The sequence below is a fragment of the Euphorbia lathyris genome, chromosome 6 (genome assembly GCF_963576675.1).
Source record: "Euphorbia lathyris chromosome 6, ddEupLath1.1, whole genome shotgun sequence".
Lineage (NCBI taxonomy): Eukaryota > Viridiplantae > Streptophyta > Magnoliopsida > Malpighiales > Euphorbiaceae > Euphorbia > Euphorbia lathyris.
This window is the reverse complement of record NC_088915.1, coordinates 24,080,037-24,107,244: the sequence shown is the minus strand read 5'-3', so window position 1 is coordinate 24,107,244 and position 27,208 is coordinate 24,080,037. Positions and strand designations below refer to the sequence as shown.

The 27,208-nt window shown below is 32.8% G+C and overlaps 1 protein-coding gene across 1 annotated transcript; it reads right to left on the bottom strand.

The window, feature by feature from the left end:
* Positions 1–250: 250 nt before the first annotated feature.
* On the bottom strand, positions 251–2,933 carry LOC136231884 (probable WRKY transcription factor 72). Its single transcript, XM_066020882.1, has 5 exons — positions 2,661–2,933; positions 2,504–2,575; positions 1,899–2,420; positions 1,700–1,813; positions 251–1,343 (listed from the first exon to the last, which is right to left on the bottom strand). The coding sequence occupies exons 1-5, from the start codon at positions 2,790–2,792 to the stop codon at positions 492–494; spliced, it is 1,692 nt and encodes a 563-aa protein (XP_065876954.1). The 5' UTR covers positions 2,793–2,933; the 3' UTR covers positions 251–491.
* Between the last annotated feature and the right edge of the window lie 24,275 nt (positions 2,934–27,208).

Here is a 27,208-nt window from a genome sequence, read left to right as displayed (position 1 = left end):
ATTATTCTCTGACTCTGGTCTTGCAATAGGTTCTTTTACTGATCGTTGAAGAAATAAATGAAAATTTGAGATGTCTAGATAGATAGGGATAACTAATTTTGGTAGACCAAAATTCAATTATATCAATAAAGGAATGGCAGCAAAAGTCTTTTTCGTTTATATGACTTCAGTTCGCTGTACAGGTAACAAAAGTCTTGCATTTTTAAGGCTGAATAATCGTAATGCATGTGCCTTCTCTACACCCAAAGAATAAGAAAAAGAGGGCTGCAAAATGTGCAAAATGTTCAACCTTGTCATACACTTGCAGCTTTATTTCATGTTGATATTCAAAATAAACAAAAGGAGAATCAACTTGTACAATTTGATCTTCTGTGTTCTAACTTATAAACATCCAATTAAACCTAAACACATACAAGAATTGTTAAAGATAAGAAAACAGCAACAGATTTTTTTGCCATTTTCTTATATTTAACATTTCATGTACATAAATGTTAACTCTTATGATCCTTATTAGCACTAGGATTAGGAGTAGAGGCACTATTGAAGATACAAAACGGCAATGACGAATTCGAATTAGATTGAACAACATTATTAGTTCCATTGAAATAACTTGATCCGCATCCTTTTCCATTGGCTTGATTAGGACCATTTCCTAATTCACCTAATGAAACACTCTCTGCACCCAACATTTGATTCATCACTTGGCTAGAACTCGAACTCGAACTCGAATTTGATCCACTTCCCATCATGGAGGAAAGAGCAGCAGCTATGACAGTTCTGAAACTGGGGTCTGATGTTATTGCCTTTGTTAAGGTATCTGTCAAAGCCTGCTGAGAGGCTGCAGAAGTCTGAACCTGCTGGTTCTTCTGCTGATACATTTGGGGAAGATAATTGTTATTTTGGTAACCATTATTTCCCCAAATGGTAGGAAACATGGTTGGTTCAGTTGAAGAAAAGTTGAGAGTTGAAGAAGGGAAGATATTGAATCTTGATGTTGAAGAGAGCCTGTTGAAAGGAGGAGCACCAGTGGATGGGGATGAAGTAAGGTCTAGTGTAATTGTTGGAAACAAAGAGGAGGATGGATTTGGTAGATAGAATTGTTTTGTTCTGGAATTATCATAGAGATTGAAGTTCAATCCGGTGAGCTGATCGGTGGCTGAAGTTCCGGTAGGATGTGGATTCAGAGGTGGTGGTTGTGATGTTGAAGAAGAACCTGATAATAACATTGAAGCTGCAGCTGAAGTTGTTGATGCCATTGCTGTAGCTGAAACTGGAAGTGGATGATTGTGTGTTCCTTCATAAGTTGTTATTAAGATTGACATATCATCTGAACATCTTTGCACCTGAAAATCATATATTTAGTTCTAATCAATCAACTAAAATTTACAAAATTAGTTTCGGATTGAACAATTTCATACTAAGTTAAATAATTTACTAGAAGTCAACTCTATATTGTGATATTAAAAAACCCAATACATGAACTCAGATCACTAATTAAACTAATAAAAATCATTCTCATCTCAGCCACATTCAAAATAAATGGCTGAGACTTTATTATCTAATAAAATTAACAATCAATTTCTAAACTTTTAACATATTAAACAATTTCATACATTTGAACTAAACATGAGAGACTCTAATAACATGTTAAGGAACGATAAAATCAAAAGTTTAAGCTAATAAGTAAGGTTGTAGGTACCTGTTTTCGCACCGGACATAATGGTGCAACGGTGCAACGATAGTATGCTCGTGGACATGGATTTCCTTTTGAAATTTTCTGTCCATATTTCCTCCATTGGCATCCATCATTCATCTGTAAACAATTCAATTTTAGCCAAGACTAGACCAAATCATATATAAATGTCAAATTGAAAAACAAAGTAGTAACAATTAATTACCGTAGGAGTATCACATCTAGCTCTAACACAAACCCTAGCTCTTTTCACATTATGCTGTTGTGCAACTTCATCATCAACACTTATCTTCTGAATCTTACTTGGCTGCCATGCCTCATCTTCTTTAACAACTTGTTCTGCACTGTTAGTAGGGCTAGGATTCGCTGAATTGGGAAGTTTGGAGTCTAATCCAAGGGTGAGACTAGGCCTGAAGTCTTCATCTTGCTTTGTAGAACTGCTTCCTGGCTTGTCATCCTTAATCTTAGCTTGAGTTTGAGTTGGAGATGGAGTATTTCTTCCAAGGGAAAGTGATACTAACTCGGATTCTTCGGTATCTTCATTCGACGGATCAGCTGATTCTGCAGAGTTCTTGCAAGATTCTTGCTGATGAACAATCTCAAAGAAACGTAATTTAAGAGACTGATAATCTTTCTCCACTGTTTGTAGCATCATTTTTAGTCTCTCATTTTCTTCTCTTACTTGTCCCATTTCCACTTTTGCAGATTCAAGCACATGATCCTCCTCCTATATATTCAATACAGATCTATTAATCATATGAACTGGAAAAAAAAAAAAAAAATCATTCAAAAGAAGAACAATTAACTAACCTCTTTGCTATTGCTTGATCCTTCATTACTGGATGAAGATGGTTTCACTTGGAATTTTTCCCTAATTCCAACCTAATCACCATAAAATTACATTTACTAAACCATTCATTAAAACAATTGAAATTTCAATTTGACAATTCATGTTCAGAAAACAAACCTTGTGATTTAGATCTTGATTGAGGCCATTTTCATGGCTAAAAGTTCTAACAGGACTACAAGAAGCAGGCATTTTGGAAAAGTTATAACTATCTTTTTCCTTAATGGTCTGGTCTACCATGTCCAATAGCATACTTCTTATAATAGGAGAGAAGTATTAAACTATATAATAAAAAATTAGGAAACCCAGTTGCAGATTATTATCTGGCTATTACGCAGACAATACAAAAATGTCAACACCTCTGTAATAATTAAAGAAAAATTCAACTTTAAAGGCTAGGCATATGACCTAAATTAACGGGGTTGACATGTTATATAAAAAAAACATGGTACAACTATATTTGAAGCTTCGTACAAAGGTGACTTGAGATTGGGATTGCTTAATAATTAGTATATAATAATGGTCAAAGTTTCAGCCTTTTTATTAGATCCGGTGGCCGGTGGATTAGTGTCAACGGTGGTAGTATATATTTCATTGTCAAATTTCCGGTCAATACGCTTGTTTTACACGGTGTGTATTCAAGACATATTGCTGCTCATGCCTTTTTGACCTTCTTTCTTGGTTTTGTCTTCAACAATCACCCTACATTCATAACCCTAACCCTAACCTTTTCATAACCCTAACCTTAACCTTATAGTATATTCTTTAATTTTTTTTGGTATGTAAGAATAAAAGTCATTTTGGCCCTTATACTAGTTTATATGAATGACCAATGCATCAGTCCAAGTTTACCCTTTTTTTTTTTTTTAAGTACAAATTTACCCCTAACTTACAAAATAATGTGATTTTACCTTTGACGTTGCTAAACAAGATCAATTTTATCCTTACCTAACAGAAAATTTGATTAAACAATCATTTGATTGTCACATCGGATCTTTCAAATTGTTGATAAACGGAAGTAGTTTCGTGTATTTTGATTGGTTGTTTTTTTTGAATAACATAATGAAAAATTTTAGACAGTTTTTTTTATTATCAGGAGCTTATAGATGATGGACTTAAATATTGACATTTAGGCAAATTGTTTGTAACTGTAAACTAGTCTGTTTAATTTTTTCTGTTTAATTTTTTGGATAAGGTGTAAAAATACCTCTAACATTTATAGTCAGAAGCAATTTTACCCCTAACGTCTAAAATGGTGCCATTTTACCTATAACTTGACAGCAAAGAGCAATTTTACCATTAACGTTGGTAAGTTGTGTCAATTCCAGACATTATTATAAAACACAGATATTTTGCTCATTATTCTGCACCAATTGCATATCAGTTTATTTTAAAAAAAAAATCATATTTGTTGTGATTTAATAATAGAATTGGAAATTAATATTTATAAATTCGGTGAAATATTTTGAAATTTTTTTGTCCAACTCGTACAATAGACAATATATTTTTAAAAAATTTAATTTTTTTTTTTCACGTCTAATTATATGTTTATGTTTTGTAACTAATGAGTGATAAAATAACTTACATGTGAAGTGTATGATGACAAGATTCATGATCGAGAAGACAGTTCAATAAATTATTTCTCAAATTAACCCAACATGACAACGTTAGGAGTAAAATTGCTCTTAGCTGCCTAGACCATGATGCGGGGCATCTTTCCCTAGGATCGAGTCCGGACGAGGGAAGTTGGAGAAAGACCCAAGCACGAGCAACAAACGAGTAAGGAGGCCAAAACAGTGCCACACAACATAATGAACAGATCAGACACGCTCCGCGTGAAGGAAGGTGATCCGGAGAAGTGCTCAACAGCCAAAGTACGTCCCGCGTACTTTCGGACACGTCCCGTGTATAATAGATATTGATCCAGAGAAGGGCTCATCAGCCAAAGTACGTCCCGCGTACTTTTGGGCACGTCCCGCGTATAACAGATACTGATCCAGAGAAGGGCTCATCAGCCAAAGTACGTCCCGTGTACTTTTGGGCACGTCTCGAGTACTTTCACTTTTTCAGGAACTTGTGCCTTATTCCAGCTTCCTTGTTATTTACACATTTGGTCCCTCAGCTCCTTTCCCACTTTCAAACCAACCCCCTCCACTTACCTTTACCCCATTTACCTCTTATCTTTATGCTTTAATTAATTATGTAATCTACCCTTTATGTAATTAGGCAATTAGAGTTTTTGAGATGATATAAATTCATCTCTTTCTTGTAATTGTTTTCAACTTTTTATCGATCAAATATAATTCTTCTTCAAGAAGCTTTGTTAAGGTTTTCACCTTCAACAATGGGGGATCTTTGATTTCCTATGGATGTAGTCCATGAATTGGGATCCACTCCTTCTAGTTTAGCTAGAGAAGTTGTTAATCTTTGTTAGTTTACGATTAAAACTAACACGTCACTATTTCAGATAAAACCGATCTGTATTAGACCAGAGATAAAATTACACTATTTTAGACGTTATAGGTAAAATTACTCCTGGCTATAAAAGCTGAAGGTATTTTTACATCTTATCTTTTAAATTTTCTATTAAGTAGAGATAAAATTGATATTGTTTGAAAAATTCAGCCAAATTTATTGTAGAACAAATTGACTCTGGAAATCAAATTTATTGTAGAACAAATTGACTCTGGGAATCAAATTAAAAGTTAGATCGACTCTTTATCCTTTTTATCTAAACATTATATCCGATCCAATTAATCAATCTCTTAATGTAGGTTATTAAATAGTTAATAAATTAATTTATCTTTTATAAAATATGCAAGTCAATTGGTATAGTTAATAACTAAATGATCTTGGCAGTAATTGCAAATCTTTATATTGATAAAAAAAATTATTTGCAACATTATTGATCAAAATTGAATTTAATTTAGATGCCTTAAGACATGAACCATATGATATTTGAATCTGAATAAATAGTTAATATTTGATGAAGCTAGTTTTTTTTTTTTTTTTTTTTTTTTGGTAAGAATTTGATGAAGCTAGTTTAATATTGATGAGCATGGCAGGGTTTGACTGCAATAATAAGAGATTAAAGAAAAACATAAAAAAAGTGTGTATTATTATTATTAATTGATATTACCAAGCTTCTGGTAGGGGTAGATACAGTTAGCCATCATGTATAGGTCATCAACCAAGTATGACTACCACTAATTTAATATAAATTCAACTCTAGCTACATATTAAAATTATGCAAGTTTTTAATTAGCAAGGATTATTTAGAGTTATGTGAATTGTTATTTATATAATAATTTATCCGAGTTCTCAGTTCGAAACTCGTTTAGACACCCTTATCCTCTCTCAATTAAAATTTTCTGTGTACACTAAAACTCGAACTCAAAATTTAACTTAAACATCTTGAGATTCTTAACTGGTCAAACCAACTTTAATTAATTGCTAGTTATGTATTGTTAAATGGCTTATAATATTTCATGTACCCATATCTCTTCTGTTAAAAGCACCCACATATCATCAGTCTATCATTTAATTTTTTTTAAACAAATACATATATTTCAATATGATTTTAATATATATTTAATTTATATTAATAAAATAATTAAAGTTTTAAATTATATACTTTAGTAATTTTTTCAGTAATTGTAATGTTGAAATGCTAACTTGAAATTTCTATGACATAAAATATAAATTATATTAGCACCATATGTCAACAATATTGTACCATATAAATTCAATAACTATTAATTCAATAAATAATTATATATTTTATTGAATATTTAACTTATAATTTCATGTGGTGCAATATTGTTAGAGAAAATTACACAGAAATTCATATTTTAAAAACTATTTACAACTATGTCAAGTCATAATTTTAGATTATATCAAATAATTAAAATCGGTACTTTTAATATATTTTAAGGATTAGAGTTTATCAATTAGAAGTCTAAAATATATTCTTTAGGGTTTATAATTTATGAATTTGAGTCTAAAATGTTTAAATTATAATGTAAAATCATAATATATAAAGAATAATGACATATTAAGAATTAAATTTGGTGATATGACTTAATTGTAATTTTATATTTAATTATGATATTCATGTATTTGACCCATATTTTTAACACTGGTGTATATTTGTGTTGTAAACCATTAGCATTCTGATATTTAAATTACTTGAAAAATTGTGAAAGTGATTATCGAATCAAAGATAAAACTTTAATTACTTTATTGGCATAAATTGAAATTAATTTTAAACAAAATAGTGTGTCAGTGCATTTTACCCCATATCTCTCTGGGATAATAAAACACTACTTTTCTTGGTTAAAAAATGAAATATTATATTTAAGCCTTTATTTATTTAATTATATTACTATTAATCAAGTATATTATCTTTCAATTTGACATATTAATCATCAATCAATTACCATTACACATGAGACTTCTACTTATAAAAATGTTAATTGTTAATATTTAAATAACTTCATTGGTAAAGCTTTGGTTAGTATTGTCAGAGATTAATATAAAATATATGATTGAACCTTAACTATGCGTTCGAGTTTTTAGTTCAATCAGTTTCATGACATGGTATCAGAACCTCTATGACCAAACGGTCGAGGGTTCGAGTCCCGGCAACCTCATTAATTTGTGGAATTAAAAACACAAGGCGGGATGGGTCTGTGTTGTGCACGCTACAAGCCCAATTGGCATTTGCGTGTGGGGGTGTGTCAGAGATTAATATAAAATATATGATTGGACCTTAACTATCAGTTCGAGCTTTTACCCGTGACAATTCATGTTTCTTTGAATTTTGGCCTAACCATTTTCTTGTGAAGGACCAAACAACTGGGGAAATCCTGTTACGAGGCCCGAGTAAAGATGGGCTTTATGTGTTTACACCCACCCTGAAGGAGGCGTTAGTAGGAGAGAATGTGTCTTTTAAAAGGTGGCATGCACAGCTTGGACATTGTCAGAATCAGACAGTCAGCACAGTTCTCAAAAGAAACAATCTATCCTCTTCAAAACCTATCATCTTCAAAACATGGTATCGGTTCCCTGACAAGAATATCACCTAGTTGATGATTGGCAGTATGAATTGACATAGGATATATGTTATCTTCTATTTTCATCGCATTTTATAGTCATCGCATTTTATAGGCGTATTTTGGTTTAATTTTATCTGTTTTCTTAGCATTTTGATAGATATTACATTGCATTTTCCTTGCAATTTCACTCATTATCACATACTTTCACACAATTTCACAAGTTTTCAGCAAATTTCTCACACTTTCACACACTTCACAATCTGACAAAGTTAGAAGGTCTTGGCAAGACCTCGGAGAAAACAGACGACTCCTTATTACAACAATATTTTTTTTAGTATCAAAATATAACTTAAATAAAGTACGAAACATAATAATAAGGCTTACTTTATCAAAAACAAAGTAAGCATAGTCTAACCCTCTAAGTTTAAGATAAAAAATACTAAATTAGTAAAATACCTAATTAATTACTATTCATTGAAGTTAACTTTTCTTAATTGAATTTTGTTTTCCTTAAAAAAATTATAGTTCAAACATTAAACCGGTTGAACGTCGGATTTCCGGGTGGCCAGTTCAACCGCCGAGTCACCAGTTTTCGAGCGGTTTTATAAGGGCTAGTAAAATAACCACCTCCAAATCAGAATACCTATCGGATCCGGTTGAACCGGCAAAGCCGATCTGAGTTTGATAACCTTGCAGAAAACCAAACAAAAGAACTATAGTTGATACTATTTAATTCATCTAGTTAGTATTTTTACATATCACACTAATATAAACACAACCTTGGGATCCTGAACAATATATAATATTAAAATTATTATTCCCTTTGAAACTAATTAAAAGGAGATGCATGATGGACGATAAATGATAATTTTTGTTTATATAATAATTTCATTAAACCCAAAGTATTGACCTCATTAATTTGTTAAAAATAAAAAAATCTAGGATCCCATGTTCTAATACTTAAAATAATTTCAAACGTATCAATTTGAACAATTTATTTGGAGGTCCAATTTATATTTATGTATGAAATCTTAAGAGAGAATAAGTGGTCCATATACATACTTGTTGAGTTGCGATGGCTCTTTAGTCCTTGCAAGAAGTTCCTAACCGATGACTTTTTGGCCAACTTGTCACTTCTCTATCTAAATCAGTCAATATTATTTATCTAATTTAATCTCAGATTTCTAATTTTTTCAGATATTTTGTGAATAAAAAAAATAAATCTATTTATATGATATCCACTTACTAAATTACATAACTGAATTTTTAACGACTCGGTTATGAGGGAATGATATCTGGATTAAAAGTTTGAGTAATAAGCAGTACTAAAGATAGATTTGGAAATATGAATGAATTAAATAAAACACCAAAATCGAAAGAAAATGAGTAAACTAAATTATAGTAAGTTAAGTTTTTAATAGGAAAATTTACATATAAATTTTCTTTTGAAAAACGGTTTATAATTATGTCAAATTATCATTTTGAATTATGTCAAACTAATAAAATTATTATTTTTAAAGATTCAAACTTATAAATTAGGAGTTTATGATATTGAGATTTAACTTTTTTAAATTACATGTAAAAGCATATTTTATTTGGTATATATAGAAAAAAATGATATATTGAGAATTAAGTTTGATAATATGATTTAATTGTAATTTGTAGTCAATTATGATATTTATATATAAAAAAAGACCCTTTTTAATATATATGTAGACTCATGTTAAGGCCGCGGCGCCCAAATAATAAGATTTAGGTAAAAGCACACAATATCTATATGATATTAAGTAAGTGTTATTTTGGGTTAAAACAGATAATATATGCATGATATTGGACTAGAATGTTACACGGTGTAAAGAAAGAAACTGTAAAAGCGGAAAATCCTAATTTACAGTTTCCACCGGTTCGACGTCTATGGACACGGTTTCAGTGTTATGTATGATTATCCTCCAAACAGGGATCTTGTGGAAAAAGTCTCAAGCAAAGCGACCAGAACTTATCCTCCCTATGGAGACAGATGTGATGGAGGTGTTTGAAGATCTTTCTTGAAAAACAGTAACTATTTTGAAGGTTTTGTTTGCTCATATAATAATATGGTTAAGTTAATTGGATGTTTAAAAATGAAGCTTGCTTTCTTTGGTAACTTTCTCAGAGCATTTCCAACAGTCTCTTAAATTGGTTCTTAAGTTAAAATTTGAGGAGGGAGAATAAAAAACCAGTTCCAACAGCCTTTTAGTGGCTCCTCAAATCACTAAGAGCCTCTCCATCCTCTCTATTAATAGAGAGTCTCTCTCCACCTCTTAGTGCTTCCTAACTTCATTTTTTAATAATAATTTATTATTGATAAGTCTTTCTCTTCACACTATTGGTAATGTAATAATAAATAATAATCTTAATAATAAAATAATAAATAAGGAGTGAATATAAAGAGCATTGTTGGAGATTATATATCTTAGCCACTCTTAAATCACTAAGAGTTAATTTTTTATATTATTTTTAAAGAGTTCACTGAAAGTCTCTTGGAGATGCTCTAACCAAATAGTTGATTCGCTGTTAATTTCTTCCATTAAACAATTTACTTTTTTTTTTTTTTTTGTTAGTTTACAACTAAAAAAAAATCATAATTTAATCTAAAGGATTAGTGGCTTTCTTCTTCTTTGTCCCCTTCTTTTCAATTTCATTCTTGATTTCTTCTATGTTTTACGAGATGGCATTGAAAGAAATTTGTGAAGTTTATTAAAAAAAAAGTAATTAATTTATTAGTCTTTATATTTTGACAAAACACACTGTTTAGTCCTTGTATTTTCAAAAACACACGATAAGATCCCTAACCTTTTTCTCAATAAATTGTTTAGTCCCTAATATTTTTTTTGGTGAACTGTTTAGTCCCTGCCGTTAGATTCTTTTGAGAATATGGAGGAAATTAAACTTTCTATTGTGAGTAAGAGGATTTCCACCTTCAATTCTAACAGGAAAAATAAGCGAGAGAGATTTGAGTCGATTTCTACCTTCAATTCAAACAGGAAGAGTGAGCATGAGTGATTCGATTATGAGTTAGGGATTCAATCCTTTCTCCATTAAAGACATAGAGGTGTGAATTGTTTTTTACTGATAAATAGTAAAAGGTAATTTAGTCATTTCTGAATTTATAAATGGTAAAAAAAAATCTAACAAGCAGATGGAAGGACTAAATAGTTCACTGAGAAAAAGGTTAGGGACCTTACTGTGTGTTTTTGAAAATACAGGGACTAAACAGTGTGTTTTACCAAAATATAGGGACTAATAAATTAATTGTCCAAAAAAAAAAACATGTGCATTTCATATGATGAATTAATAGTGATGATGTAGAAAGTGAACAGTCTATTTGATCTGTTAGTTATCTTGATGAGTATTATGGCAATATAAGATTTCCTTCACTATACACGGAAGGTTGGGACTAGTGGTGAATACATGATTGTTGGGTTAGGAGACCGATTTTGTACATGGTGTGTAAAAAAAAAAAATTATTTTGCTAAATTGAATTTGTTCAATTTTTTCGTATATATACGTGTTATAATTAGAGTGGTCAAGAATCAATTAATGAGTATCAATGTAAAACTTTTCAAAATAAGTTGTATTGTGTATAAGATTCTTAACATGTAAAAAATTATGTCTAATAGAAAAAAAATTGGATTTAGGATTCAATGAGGCCTAACAGGCCAAAAACTTAGAATTTTGGATATAGAGATGACCTAACATGCCAAAAAAAAATGAAACTTTGGATTTAGAGAGGGCCTAATAGGACCTAGACCAATTTTGGGGTGCTAATTCAGCACCCGATCATTATTTATTGGAAACAGAGGACCGGAACCACTACAGCCTCAAATTTCGTGGAGACAGAGAGCCGAAACTACTCATGGTCATAGTTGTTCCAGTGGCCGGAGAGGCCCGGGTCCCCCTTGTCTCCGCCCTTGGTTAGGACCTTTCTACGTTTCATTTGTTCGAGCTTTGAAAGCTCCTCTTGAATCGTGGAGATAGTTTGGCGACTCCCATTAACTATGGGCCATTTTTTATTATAGTTTGCATCATGGGCCAGTTTTTATTTCTTTGGGCTAGGGTCGTTTTAGGTTTCTTTAGGTTAGGGGTCTGACTGGTTTGTCGAATCCCGACAAAATAAATTATAGTTTCCAAACCCTCAATTGGACTACAATTAAGATTTGTAGCTATAGTGAGATCGAGTTATGTCACAAATGAACAATTAACCTCTTAATGTAAATAGACAAATAATTTTTTCACTTTCCCTTGATTCATTGATTTAAATGAAACATCTAAATCAACGTAGTTATTTAGAAAATGGAATGAAGAACATCTAATTTCTCAATAACAACAAGAAAGCTTATTAAATCAATTTCTATTGAGAGAAACATCGACAATCAATAGCAATTGACTGAATTTTCTTCCAATCAATCTCATGTAAAAAGTTAATTACTCAATATCGATTTTTGCTACTTATTGTAATTCGTTCAAGACAATTACGGATCAAAAACAATTACTTAGCAATAGAATATTGAATACGGTTCAATAATCATAAAAAAAAATGAAGAAGAAAATCATAACTTGAATTAATACTTTGAAAGATCTAATACATGAAAGCTACCAACTTTAAACCAAATGAATTCCCTCTTAGATCAAAAAATGAAACTTAGCTAGTCATAATTTAAAATAACTCAATAATACAATAGACATTCTGACAAAATCTAGTTGCCTCTCTAGGAATAAGTCTTTATTTACAAAGAGAACCCTACGGGTCTACTTGTTTTAGGGTTAGAAAAGGTTAATTAAATGAGATTATTTAGCTAACCTTGCTTGAAAATGAGTTTCAATTAAGGTGCGAGTTAAATGGGAGTTAAATGAAGGTTAGAAAACCTTGAAATAATCTCAATTTCAGTTCCACCAAATTTCTGAGATTTGGAGGTTAACTAAATAATCTCCCCTCCCCTCCCTTTAATTAACAAAAAGAGAAAAAAAAAGTTAAAGAGAGGTTTTTTTTTTTAGTGAAAAAGATGAGTTTTTTTTAGTGTCAAAAGAAAGTGAGTAAAACTTAGTGAAAGTCTACTTGAAACTAAGTGAAAGTGAACGAAAGTGAGTGAAAACATAGGTTTTCTACGAATTCAATCATATTTGAGAGCATAAACACCCAACCAAACACTATTTTATTAGTTTATATAGGCGCAATCGGGTTTCCCATGACCTATTTCGCTATATTTAGATTCTTAAAGTCACTAAACTTCTAAGATCAACATCACGGGTTCAAACCTTTCAGTATTATTGCAGTTTAGTTCTGAACTTATTTGGAGCCATCTTTACGGATCTTTCGGAGTCACTAATCTTTGGGTTCGGGTTGCTGATCTAAGTTCATGTCTCGTGTTCGTCGGCCTACCACGCACAACAAACTCGAAAAACACTCAAAGGTAACTTTTGAAGGGTTTTAAAAGCCTTTCTTCCTTAAAGTGCAATCTATTTATTTTATTTTGCTTGTTTTATTCATCTCGGATTTTTTGCCTACAAAGGAAATCTGCTGCCTGGAATTGGTCCCCGATTGGAGACGTTGTCACCGATCGGGCACCTCGTGTCAAATCGGTGACAGAGAACATATAGAATTCTATCTTAAATCGGGTAGTTTTAGGATTTGTTTATTTCGGTAAATTTACTTTTTATTGCATATTTGCATGTTTTTAGTGTAGTATTGAAATGGAATAAAACCGAATACGGGGTATTTTAGTCTTTGTAAAGATGTTAAATCAGATAGAACAATAAACTAGGATGTGGATTAAATTGCATGTTATGTGTTAGATCTCTAGGCTTGATTGAGTCCTATATGTTGGGGTTTAGTGTCCTACAGACAATTGTTCTATGATACAAACTTAATGTAAATGAAGTGTTCTTTATATCATTTGTTTTAATGAGATATATGTTTTATAACTATATAAAGGCAATCCCTTTTAAGCACTGAATAAAGTCTAATAAAAGGAAATCCGTAAGTTTGTTTTAAAGTGATTATAAAGTGTTCATACAAGCATGAAGTGAGACAAAACTTTATAATAAACTAATAAACTTAAAACCACCACAAGTCAAGTGATATGTTTAGGATTGATATATCACTGTTGAGACTTGCATGCAACAATGTCTTCTGTCCGACAAAAAGCTGATCTCACAAGCTTCATATATACAGATATCTGGACAGTTACATGGATCCGATGAAAAGTAGTTCATTAGGATTGGGGACCCGACTTGAGATAACGGGATGGGTAGATTCATCCTTGTCACCTGTTCATCTCATTGGTATTAATAGGTGTAAATAATCCTCAGACTCAAAGGAATGTTAATTAGTATTCTGGATTACGGAATGTGACGCTTTGACTCTGGTGTAACACGATCCTTAACAGAGATGACTCTGGGGTGTAAACAGCAGACATTGGGTATCACAGGAAGTGATTACGGGATCGTTATATATTGGATTGAGCATTTATCACTCCCGATAAATGGGAGATATGTCCATGGATCGCTTGTGGAAGACTCGACTCTAAATCCTTGCAAGGTGATAGCTTAAGACTTGAAATACAGATTTCACTTAACCTATCTAATTTGAGTTGACTCGGCCTGTACAAGTAAAACAAACGTCTCGCTATATGTGACTTGACATTATCCATAGTCATAAGATTCAGTTCAAGGATGTAGTTGATAAAGGATCGAATTATACCGTAACTAATACTGAAAGGTCAACGACAGAATCAACATGTCTTCTTATAGCTCTAGGGGAATGATTACGGACTTGCTAATCACATACTCTGTACATCATTCCGTTATGCAAAGATTAAATATAATTCTTTGAAAATTAATTTTAATAGTTGCATACGGCTAGAAGCAATAAGAACCTAATGGGTCACACATAAGACTTGGAACCCAAAAGAGAGACAGATGTTAATTAATTAATGGAAGCTCAACTGAGCCCAATAAGGCCCATTCACTAGAGGGGGGCGATTTTATGTATGGTAAATACATAAATAATTATTTTGATTTTTATCAATCCTAATTAGATTAGGATTATGAATTAAATTAATTAAAGGATAAATAAGTTAGGAGTTTTAATTAGATTATAGTACTCCTATTATTATCCAATAAGGTTATTATTATTATCCTTTATATATTAGATATATTAATGGATAATGATTATGAATTCTATTCCGAATTGAATTCTTATTTCAATAACCTAATTCTATCTAACTAGGGATTAGATACAAGAGATCATAAATAACCCCCTTATAGGATTTTCGAAATCGACAAGCTAAACCCCCTAGAGAATTTCGAATTCCACCCTAGAGCAAGAGAGAGAATTTCGACCCCCAGTTCGAGGATGATATTTTCCACGGCTTCCTTCCGTTCAATTGATTTTCATCTTTCTTTCTTTATCCTTGATCTTGTGTTGATTAATTAGAGACAATCTATTTTGGTTGCTATTCAACAGTTGATTCTAACTTGATCTTATATTTTTTTTGTTCTGTGCTCGGGAACTCGAAGTAAGAGTTGTGGGCACTTCATTTGCAACGGTAGATAGAACATCTAAAAGATATTTCTTCTTATCCCTCTTTATATGAAATAACGGTTAACGGATCTTATGGTTTATGGAAATAGGTTAAAATTTTATATTTCCGCTGCTATACGTTAGCCTATTATTCCAACATTGGTATCAGAGCCATCGTTAAATCTGTTATTTCATATATGAAAATTTAGAAGTTTTTCAATAGGATTGAATAAATATTTATTTTTAGGTTAATTAACAAATAGTTTTTGATTAATTAATCCTAAAGATAAATAAGTTTTAATTACTTGTTAATTAAAATAGATTATGCGTATGTTCCTAATTATTTTTTGGTTGATAATCATTATAACAAAATCTATTGGTTTTATAGTTAGATTGATAAAATCAGTTTTATTAATTCTAAAGATAAAACGGAAATCTATAGTAGGTTTTTCTATTTTCTGAAAATCGTTTTAAAAACCGTTTTAGAACTGATATATATATATTTAAAATTATTAAATAAAATAAAATAAATGCGACAACAGCTCGAGTCGCGTCTCGCGGCGCGACCGGCCACTGTCGCGCGGCTGCTGCCCCACGGCAGCAGCCACGTGCGGCGCCTGGCAGCGGCGGTTCAGCCGCCCTAGGGCTGCTGCCAATCGGCAGCAGCCCAACCTCAGGCCCGGCCCGAGACCCACTTAAATTTTAAATTGTTTAAAATCAGTTTTATATATAATTAAATATATATGTTTCAGAAATTGATAGTTTTCTATTTTGGTTATCGAATGAAAATTTATTTAAAAGTATGTTTTACCTATTTGTAAATCAAAAATATTAAATGAATTAAAATCAAAATAATTGGGACGTGCATAATTAAAGTTTTGTATAGTTGTATTAATCTAAAGATTAATATAGAAGATACGAAACTATTAGAAGTAAAATTGGATGAAAGTTAATTTGATAAGTTAATGTGATTATATTACATAAAATAGTTATGTAATCAACCAATTAAATTTATTTAATTGAGTCTATGCATGTTTGGAGTTATGGACATATTTGGACCCTCTTTTAGTCTTTTGGTATTTTTGAAATAGGGCATGCGCGTCCTGCCTTTCTACTATCTATTGTAATTTCTCCTCTCATCTAATTCCCTTCAATTCAATTGAAGTTTTCTTTAGTAGTATAAAAATTAATATGTAATTTCAAGGCGCCATGGAGAAGACGGAGGACCTAAAGAGAAATATGTAATAGTTAGTATTTTCTTAGGTTTGCCCTTTTATTCCGTCTCTGGCTCGACGGAATAAGATGATATGTCCATAACGCCAATGTATGTGTCTGATGTATGCTAAAGCAAATCAAGACTAAGTTAGATTATGAGACCTAAAATAAAATCTCTCATTAAAAAGTTAAGTAAATAAGCAAGTTATTAAAATCAGTTGTCCCTCCCTAATATTATAATTCAGCCGGCAGTACTGAGGGCATTTGGGTTGTTGGGTAAACTCAAGCTCGGGGTCTTACGGTAACACCTGAATTATCGAAAATCACTTTTCATGAATATGGGGTAATACTTAAATTAGATTATGATAATTGGATGGGTAAACTCATGTTTTCATAAACTAATGGGCAATACGGTTGGGATTAATATGAATAGCATATTAGTTACTAATGTGGTTAGTAACCCAATAACCTAGGAATCACATTTAAGATGTGATTGATTACATGAATCTATCTAACGAATGAGACTAGCTTGTTGGGTAAACTCAATGCGAAATCTTAGGAGTTAGGATCCTAGCTCACTAAAGGATTTGTGAAATTCTTCGAATTAATATGGAGGGCTATTAATTTGGCAAAATAGTGGGAGCAATCTAAAATAAACAAAAGGCCTATAATTTTAGATTGATATACTTTAAAGCAAATGAATAGCATACGTTTACTCTTTCTCACTCTCAGGTTTATATAATCACTCTTAAAATCATGACTAACACCAATCTGCAAAACATACTTACTGATAACAAATTGAACGGTTCAAATTTCACCGACTGGTATCGCAACCTCAAAATTGTTTTGAAGTTCGAGAGGAAAGGGTATGTACTTGATATGCCGATACCCCCTTACCCAACGGATGATGCTCCCTACCAAGAATTTTATGCTTACTTGAAGCATAAGGCTGATGACGATCAAGCTGGAGACATCATATTTGCATCCTTGACACCGGAAGTAAAAAGGCAACTGCATGTAGATATGGATGCCTATTCCATGGTCAAGCACCAGAAAGAGTTATTAGTGAATGAAACTCGGTGCGAACGCTTCGAAATAACAAAGCAGTTATATAGATGCAAGATGCAGGTGGGCACATCTGTAATGGCACATTGTGCCAAGATGATCAGACTTATCACCAAGTTTTCTAGTATTGGAGGTGCGATGGACCGTGAACTAAGTGAGAACTTACTTCTTCAGTCCCTCCCCGAGAGTTACTCACAGTTCATCATGAACTACCAAATGAGTGGCTTGCAAACCTCTCTTGAAGAGCTTGCAAATATGCTCGAGACAGTCGAGCCCAATATAAAAGAAAATGAGGAGATACCGGCCCTTGCTATTGAAGGATCAAAGAAAAGGAAAGGGATCTCTCCCGATCCAAACCATCCTGATAAAGGCAAGGAGGCTATGCTCACCGAAACAAAGGGAAAGGAATTGAAGAAGCCCAAAGGAAGGTGCCACTATTGTGGTGACGTGGGGCATTGGAAGAGAAATTGTTCTTTGTACCTAGCTACCCTCAAGAAGGGAGAAGTCGAGACTTCAACATCTGGTATGTTTTATATTGAAATAAATACAATTTCACAGTCTGAATCTTGGGTACTTGATACCGGATGCGGATCTCATATTTGTACAAATATGCAGGAACTAAATCAGACTAAGGAATTGAAGAAAGGAAGCATAAACTTATGAGTAGGAAATGGAGCAAGAGTTGCCGCCCTCGCAATTGGAGATTATGTTTTAAATTTGCCCTCTGGGCTTGTAATAGAATTAAGGAGCTGTTTGTACGTTCCGCAAATATCTCGTAACATTATTTCTATTAGCCGTCTTGTTGACGACGGTTTTCATATTTCAATAAAAGACAAACATTGTGATTTTTATAGAGATTCGATTTTCTATTTTTCAGGAATATCACAAAATGGGATTTATGTGTTAGATGACAAAATTTCTGTTTTCGCAATTGATACCAAAAGACATAAGCTAGATAATTCAACTTACTTATGGCATTGTCGTTTAGGCCATATAAACAAAAGACGCATGCTTAAGCTACATCAAGATGGGCTTATAAATTCAATTGATCCTGAATCATTGGAAACGTGAGAAGCATGTTTAAAAGGCAAAATGACAAAGACACCCTTTAGCAATAAAGGTGAACGTGTATCAGACACTCTAGGACTCATTCATTCAGATGTATGCGGTCCTATGTCAGTCCAAGCAAGAGGAGGATTCAGATACTTCATTAGCTTCATAGACGACCATACCCGATATGGTTATATCTACTTGATGAAGCACAAATCCGAAGCTTTTGAGAAATTCAAATGCTTCAAGAATGAAGTGGAAAATCAACTAAAAAAGAAAATAAAGACACTTCGATCCGATCGAGGTGGCGAATATCTTTCAGATGATTTTCTGAATTATCTAACTGAATGTGGGATTTGCTCACAATGGACACCTCCCTATACACCACAACACAATGGTGTATCCGAAAGGAGGAACCGTACCCTACTAGATATGGTACGATCCATGATGAGCATAGCATTACTTCCAAAGACATTCCGGGGCTATGCCTTGGAAACCGCCCTCTTCACCCTAAATCGAGTACCAACTAAATCCGCTAGTTCCACACCATATGAATTGTTCGTTGGTAGGAAACCCGTATTCTCATTCATGAGAGTATGGGGTTGTTCAGCATTTGTCAAACGCATTGCGTTTGACAAACTAGATTCTAAATCTGATAAATGTTTCTTCATTGGATACCCTAAGGAAACTATGGGATATTACTTCTATCATCCAGATGATCAGAAAGTGATAGTATCCAAGTACGCAACCTTCTTAGAGAAAGAGTTTCTCAAAGACACAGAAAAGGGAAGCATGATTGAACTTGATGAAGTTCATGAACAAGAAACACCAACTGAAACAACAGAAGCGATTGAGGAACCCGAAACAGTCCCATTAGATGAGACTGCAGTGCCACCTATTCGTAGATCACAAAGAGTTTGTGAACTCCCAGTCAGATATGGTTTTCTAGTGGGAGATGATGACGAGGTTCCCGTGTTAGACGACGAACCCGAAAACTACGAAGAGGCTCTTACTAGTCCAGATTCTAAAGCATGGCTTGAGGCCATGGATTCTGAAATGGATTCCATGTACACCAACCAAGTGTGGACTTTGGTTGATCCACCCGAAGGGATAAAACCCATTGGGTGCAGATGGATCTTCAAAAAGAAGACAGACATTGATGGAAAGGTTAGCACCTACAAAGCTAGGTTAGTAGCGAAAGGATATCGTCAGAAGCAAGGAATTGATTATGACGAAACTTTATCTCATGTGGCTATGTCCAAATCAATCATATTAATGCTTGCTATTGCCGCTCACTACGATTACGAGATTTGGCAAATGGATGTGAAAACAGCTATCCTAAACGGAAACCTGCTTGAGGATGTATATATGATGCAACCTGAAGGTTTCATATCAAAGGATGCAAACAAGGTTTGCAAACTTCAGATATCCATTTATGGACTCAAGCAAGCATCTAGAAGCTGGAACAAGCGTTTTGACGAAACCATAAAACAATTTGGTTTCGAACAAAATTGCGAAGAAGCTTGCATTTACAAGAAAGCAAGTGGGAGCTCTGTAGCATTTCTAATATTATATATGGATGATATATTACTAATGGGAAATGACATAGCTCTGCTACAGTCGGTAAAAGTATGGTTATCTGGTAACTTCTCAATGAAAGACCTTGGTGAAGCAGCTTATATACTTGGTATAAAGATCTACAGAGATAGATCAAGAAGACTGCTTGGTTTTTCACAGGCTACATACATCGAAAAGGTGCTAAAGCGGTTTAGCATGCTTGAATCGAAACGAGGTAACTTACCCATGCTACATGGAGTAAAGTTAAACAATCATCAATGTCCTAAAACCGATGATGATAAGAAGTGCATGGATGTAGTCCCGTACGCCAGCGCAATCGGTTCGATTATGTATGCTATGCTATGCACTAGACCTGACGTAGCGTTCGCGTTATCTGTAACGAGTCGTTACCAAGGAAATCCGGGAGACGAGCACTGGATTGCCGTCAAGAACATTCTTAAGTACTTGAGAAGAACTAAAGATATGTTCCTAGTGTATGGAGAAGGGGATCTAAAAATAGAAGGATTTTGAGATGCAAGTCATCTCACAGATGAGAACGATTTTAAATCCCAATCAGGATACCTGTTTATCTTGAATGGGGGCGCGGTCAGTTGGAAGAGTTCCAAGCAGGGAAGCGTAGCTTTCTCTACGACCGAGTCAGAGTATATCGCAGCTGCGGAAGCAGCAAAGGAAGCGGTTTGGATTAGAAAGTTCATTACAGAACTTGGTGTGGTGCCTGACATTGTAAATCTCATTACACTGTATTGTGATAACAATGGAGCCATTGCGCAAGCAAAGGAACCACGGTCTCATAATGCGTTCAAGCATTACCTTAAGCGATACCACATTATAAGAGAAATTGTGGGAAGAGGAGATGTGAGAATAGAAAGAGTACCTATAGAGGACAACGTTGCAGATCCGTTGACAAAGCCCTTAACCCAAAAAGTACATGATCGTCATCTAACTTCTACTGGGATAAGTTATAGAAACAATTGCCTTTAGTCCAAGTGGGAGTATGTTGGGGTTTAGTGTCCTATAGACAATTGTTCTAGGATACAAACTTAATGTAAATGAAGTGTTCTTTATATCATTTGTTTTAATGAGATATATGTTTTATAACTATATAAAGGCAATCCCTTTTAAGCACTGAATAAAGTCTAATAAAAGGAAATCCGTAAGTTTGTTTTAAAGTGATTATAAAGTGTTCATACAAGCATGAAGTGAGACAAAACTTTATAATAAACTAATAAACTTAAAACCACCCCAAGTCAAGTGATATGTTTAGGATTGATATATCACTGTTGAGACTTGCATGCAACAATGTCTTCTGTCCGACAGAAAGCTGATCTCACAAGCTTCATATATACAGATATCTGGACAGTTACATGGATCCGATGAAAAGTAGTTCATTAGGATTGGGGACCCGACTTGAGATAACAGGATGGGTAGATTCATCCTTGTCACCTGTTCATCTCATTGGTATTAATAGGTATAAATAATCCTCAGACTCAAATGAATGTTAATTGGTATTCTGGATTACGGAATGTGACGCTTTGACTCTGGTGTAACACGATCCTTAACAGAGATGACTCTGGGGTGTGAACAGCAGACATTGGGTATCACAGAAAGTGATTGCGGGATCGTTATATAATGGATTGAGCATTTATCACTCCCGATAAATGGGAGATATGTCCATGGATCACTTGTGGAAGACTCGACTCTAACTCCTTGCAAGGTGATAGCTTAAGACTTGAAATACAGATTTCACTTAACCTATCTAATTTGAGTTGACTCGGCCTGTACAAGTAAAACAAATGTCTCGCTATATGTGACTTGACATTATCCATAGTCATAAGATTCAGTTCAAGGATGTAGTTGATAAAGGATCGAATTATACCGTAACTAATACTGAAAGGTCAACGACAGAATCAACCTGTCTTCTTATAGCTCTAGGGGAATGATTACGGACTTGCTAATCACATACTCTGTACATCATTCCGTTATGCAAAGATTAAATATAATTCTTTGAAAATTAATTTTAATAGTTGCATACAGCTAGAAGCAATAAGAACCTAATGGGTCACACATAAGACTTGGAACCCAAAAGAGAGATAGATGTTAATTAATTGATGGAAGCCCAACTGAGCCCAATAAGGCCCATTCACTAGAGGGGGGCGATTTTATGTATGGTAAATACATAAATAATTATTTTGGTTTTTATCAATCCTAATTAGATTAGGATTATGAATTAAATTAATTAAAGGATCAATAAGTTAGGAGTTTTAATTAAATTATAGTACTCCTATTATTATCCAATAAGGTTATTATTATTATCCTTTATATATTAGATATATTAATGGATAATGATTATGAATTCTATTCCGAATTGAATTCTTATTTCAATAACCTAATTCTATCTAACTAGGGATTAGATATAAGAGATCATAAATAACCCCCTTTATAGGATTTTCGAAATCGACAAGCTAAACCCCCTAGAGAATTTCGAATTCCACCCTAGAGCAAGAGAGAGAATTTCGACCCCCAGTTCGAGGACGATATTTTCCACGGCTTCCTTCCGTTCAATTGTTTTTCATCTTTCTTTCTTTATCCTTGATCTTGTGTTGATTAATTAGAGGCAATCTATTTTGGTTGCTATTCAACGGTTGATTCTAACTTGATCTTATATTTGTTTTGTTCTGTGCTCGGGAACTCGAAGTAAGAGTTGTGGGCACTTCGTTTGCAACGGTAGATAGAACATCTAAAAGGTATTTCATCTTATCCCTCTTTATATGAAATAACGGTTAACGGATCTTATGGTTTATGGAAATAGGTTAAAATTTTATATTTCCGCTGCTATACGTTAGCCTATTATTCCAACATTGGTATCAGAGCCATCGTTAAATCCGTTATTTTTCATATATGAAAATTTAGAAGTTTTTCAATAGGATTGAATAAATATTTATTTTTAGGTTAATTAACAAATAGTTTTTGATTAATTAATCCTAAAGATAAATAAGTTTTAATTACTTGTTAATTAAAATAGATTATGCGTATGTTCCTAATTATTTTGGTTGATAATCATTATAACAAAATCTATTGGTTTTATAGTTAGATTGATAAAATCAGTTTTATTAATTCTAAAGATAAAACGGAAATCTATAGTAGGTTTTCCTATTTTCTGAAAATCGTTTTAAAAATCGTTTTAGAACTTATATATATATATTTAAAATTATTAAAAAAAATAAAATAAATGCGACAACAGCTCGAGTCGCGCCTCGCGGCACGACCGGCCACTGTCGCGCGGCTGCTGCCATTTATATCGTGATGTACTATATTTTTATCATATCAGTATTTATTTATCGCTTTTTATCACGTAAGATTATATAATTGGTAATATACATTCACGGTGTGCTGTGTTGTGCTGCAAACTCGTGAAAATTTGCACTACAAAAAATAAAGGGTAAATTCCAAAAACAACCCATGTGGTTTAGTGTTGTTCAAAAAAAACCCATGTGGTTTGTTTTTACCAAAAAAAAGGACCGTGTTATACGCCGTTACCCGAAAAACGGAAAATGGCTTAACACCGTTAATTTGATGACGTGGCAGAAGGGTAAAATTGGAAAAACCAATTTTTTTTTATTTTCCTTTTATTTTTCTCTTCTTCTTCTTCTTCTTCTTCTTCCTCCTCCTCCTCCTCCTTAACCTTATCGATTCCTTCAATTCAAATTCCTCATCGTCCGATACTCAAATCGCGGAACAAAGAGTGTTTTCCTGCAACTATTGCCGGAGAAAATTCTACAGCTCGCAAGCTCTCGGCGGCCATCAAAATGCGCACAAAAGAGAGAGAACTCTCGCTAAAAATCGACAGAAGATCGGAAATTACTATTCCAGCATCGCTTCCCTTCCTCTCCACGGTCGATCTCTCGGAATTCAAGTTCATTCACTGATTCATAAGCCTCGCCATGGATTTTCCCCAAATCGATTTGGTAATTTTGTTTGCTGGTCGTCTAGACCTGCTGTCGGAAAGCTGCCGATGTCCGGTGGTGTCTCGAGGAGGTTCGATGTGGAGGCGGCGGAGCAAGGGTTTGGTAGTTATAGTTTAATGAGTAAGAAGGAAGATGAACATCATCAGTTGCAGAAAATTGATTTGTCTCTGAAGCTGTAAATGGAATTTGAACATAGAAGAAGAAGAAGAAGGAGGAAAGAAAAACCACCGGGATACAGAGACCTAACTGATTCCTAACCGATTCCTCCGGAAAACCAATCGGAAGACCACCGAATCGAAATGCATTTTTTCAGTGGAGAAAACGACAAAGTAATTGTTATCGTATGTGTTGCTGCATCTTCTGGCCGGCAACTATGGCGAGAACGGAAGTGAAGAATCCAAACAGGGGCGAGGTCGGATTGTCGCAGGTCAGATTAAGAGCGAAGCTGGGTTCAGATTAGGAGCGAAGCTGGGTTCAGATTTTAAAAATAAGAATATGGTGGTGAGTAGCATTTATTGGGGTTGAAATTGAAATTGTGAATGATCTTGTTAGTAGTTTGCAGAAGAAGAAGAAGTTGCAGAAGAAGACGTAGTAGTTTGAAGAGAAGTAGAAGAAGAAGTGGGGTTGGGAATTTTTCATTATTATTTTAATTTTCTTTTTCTTTTTCTTTTTTATTTTTTTTATTTTTTATTTTTATTCGGACCATTTTACCCCTCTGCCACGTCATCAAATTAACGGTGTTAAGCTATTTTCCGTTTTTCGGGTAACGGCGTATAACACGGTCCTTTTTTTTTTGGTAAAAACAAACCACAGGGGTTTTTTTTTAACAACACTAAACCATAGGGGTTGTTTTTGGAATTTACCCAAAAATAATTTAATTTATATATAGTATAAATCTTTTATCCTCAAAATTCCAAATAAATATGTCTAACTAGAATATAAATCGATTGTTGCACATTTTTTTATAGTGTGTCCGATTTCTCGGTTCGAGGTTCATCAGACACTCCTTCGGTGGATTTTATCCTAATTAAAGTTTTCTGCATACACTAGGATTCAAACTCGAGATCTAATTTAAGCGACGACTTTAATCACTCAAACCAACCTTAATTGGTAATGGTAATTCTTAATTCTTATATTCTTAATTCTTATACTTGACGACTTTAACCACTCAAACCAACCATAATTAGTTGTTGCGCTTATATTCTTAATTCTTATACTTGTTATAATTGTAATTTTTGGTGTGTGTGAAAAGCTACCATCTTCTCTCTTTGTTAATTTTGAATAATGTGAAGATGTATGAATAAATAGTTAAGAAAGTGATAAAAGAATTACTACATTATTAGACTTTTTTTATTTGTTATGAAATTAAATTAAGGCAAATAATTAAAAGATTATCTTCAAACTATCATGTCATAGACACGCACCTTAATTACGACATTTTTGCTTTTATATGGGTTATTGCAGTCCTGTTTGAATCTGTAGTTCAGCAGTTCTAAAGTCTGGATCTAATTGTTGAAAAATGTGACTTTAGTCAACTTTTTTGTTTTTGTTTTTTAATGGATTGGAATTTAAAATCACAATTATTCAAATTAATACTTAGAATTAAGAAATTATATGTAATTTTAATTGTGTCATCTTCTAATTAAAATTTAAATTTAATATATTAAATTATATTATCTAATTGACATTTTAAACTTTGGAGATATCAATTTTAGATGACTATAATTAGTTCAGATTATTTTAAAAAAAAATTAAAAATTTATATATTATTATAAATAAGTTGAAAGATTAATAAGATATTTACAAAACTCAAGAAGATAATATGGATAAATACAAAGGCTCCTGATGAAGCATATAATTTAGGGTAATTAATTTATTAGTCCTTATATTTTGACAAAACACACTATTTAGTCCCTGTATTTTCAAAAATACACGGTAAAGTCCCTAACGTTTTTCTCGGTGAACTGTTTAGTCCCTAATGTTTTTCTCGGTGAACTGTTTAGTCCCTGTCGTTAGACTCTCATGAAGATTCTGTTAGTCAATTTGGATTTGCGTTCTTCTTTTCCTTTATTTTCTTTTCCTTTAAACTCTAATGCATCTGAAATCAACTTTGAGTGTTCTTCTTCTTGATTTTCTTCTTAATCGTTCAAATTCGTAAGTATTGGGTCTGTTCTTTTTCTTATTCTCCATACAAATAGCTTCTTCTTCTAAATTGTATTTCCTCTTCTAAAGTTTGAAGGTAAATAGTAAAGGGTAATTTAATCATTTTCGAAGTCATAAACGGTAAAAAATCTAACAAACAGACGGAAGGATTAAACAGTTCACTGAGAAAAAGGTTAGGGACTTTATCATGTGTTTTTAAAAATACAGGGACTAAACAGTGTGTTTTGTTAAAATATAGGGACTAATAAATTAATTACCCTATAATTTATTATGTTTTTGTACTTAGTTTTGTTTTTTCATGTTTGTGAGTAAATTGGCATTTTGGCTTAAACATGTTTAAGTAATGATTCAACGTAAAGGACAAAAGTTTTTTTTTTATATATTTTGATTGGGTGGGTCAACTTTAGCGAGGTGGGAAATGAGAAGTTGACAAATTCAAATAATTAATCATTTAAATGGATCCATTTCATCATAATTCATACTTTATTTTTAACGTGCACTGTTAGTTAACGTTAAATCAATAAGTAGCATTGTTTCAAAAAAAAAAAAAAAATCAATAAAAGCATCTATGTCAATGGCCACCGGGAGAAAACAAATTTTATATTATAACTAGTACAAAACCCGTGCGATGTATGGGATATGAAACTTTTATATAATTTAAATAAATAAATAAATTAACATACATATGAAACTTTTATATAATTTAAATAAATAAATAAATTAACATATTTACTTTTAAGTAATTTTATATCATCTTATGAAAAAAATTTATATTATATATATTTGAAATTAATATATATTTTTTTATTAATAATTCAAATTAAATTAAATTAATTTTAAAAATAATTGATTAATTTTTTTTATAGAATTTTAATTAAAGGTGAATGATTTATTTATTTTTACAAAATTCAATCACTGGTACTTTTTAATAATTTTAATATATTTTTATATAACTGGAATACTGTGAAACAATCATAATAAAATAGGAGATTAATTAAAAAAATATATTAGAAT

What these genes read in the sequence shown, in the direction of transcription:
- LOC136231884 (XM_066020882.1), bottom strand. Translation starts at nt 2,792, where the DNA reads ATGCTATTGGACATGGTAGACCAGACCATTAAGGAAAAAGATAGTTAT. An exon ending in CTAGATGTGATACTCCTACG is followed by an intron (nt 1,814 to 1,898) that starts GTAATTAATTGT and finishes AATTGTTTACAG; the next exon opens with ATGAATGATGGATGCCAATG. An exon ending in TATGTCCGGTGCGAAAACAG is followed by an intron (nt 1,344 to 1,699) that starts GTACCTACAACC and finishes TATGATTTTCAG; the next exon opens with GTGCAAAGATGTTCAGATGA.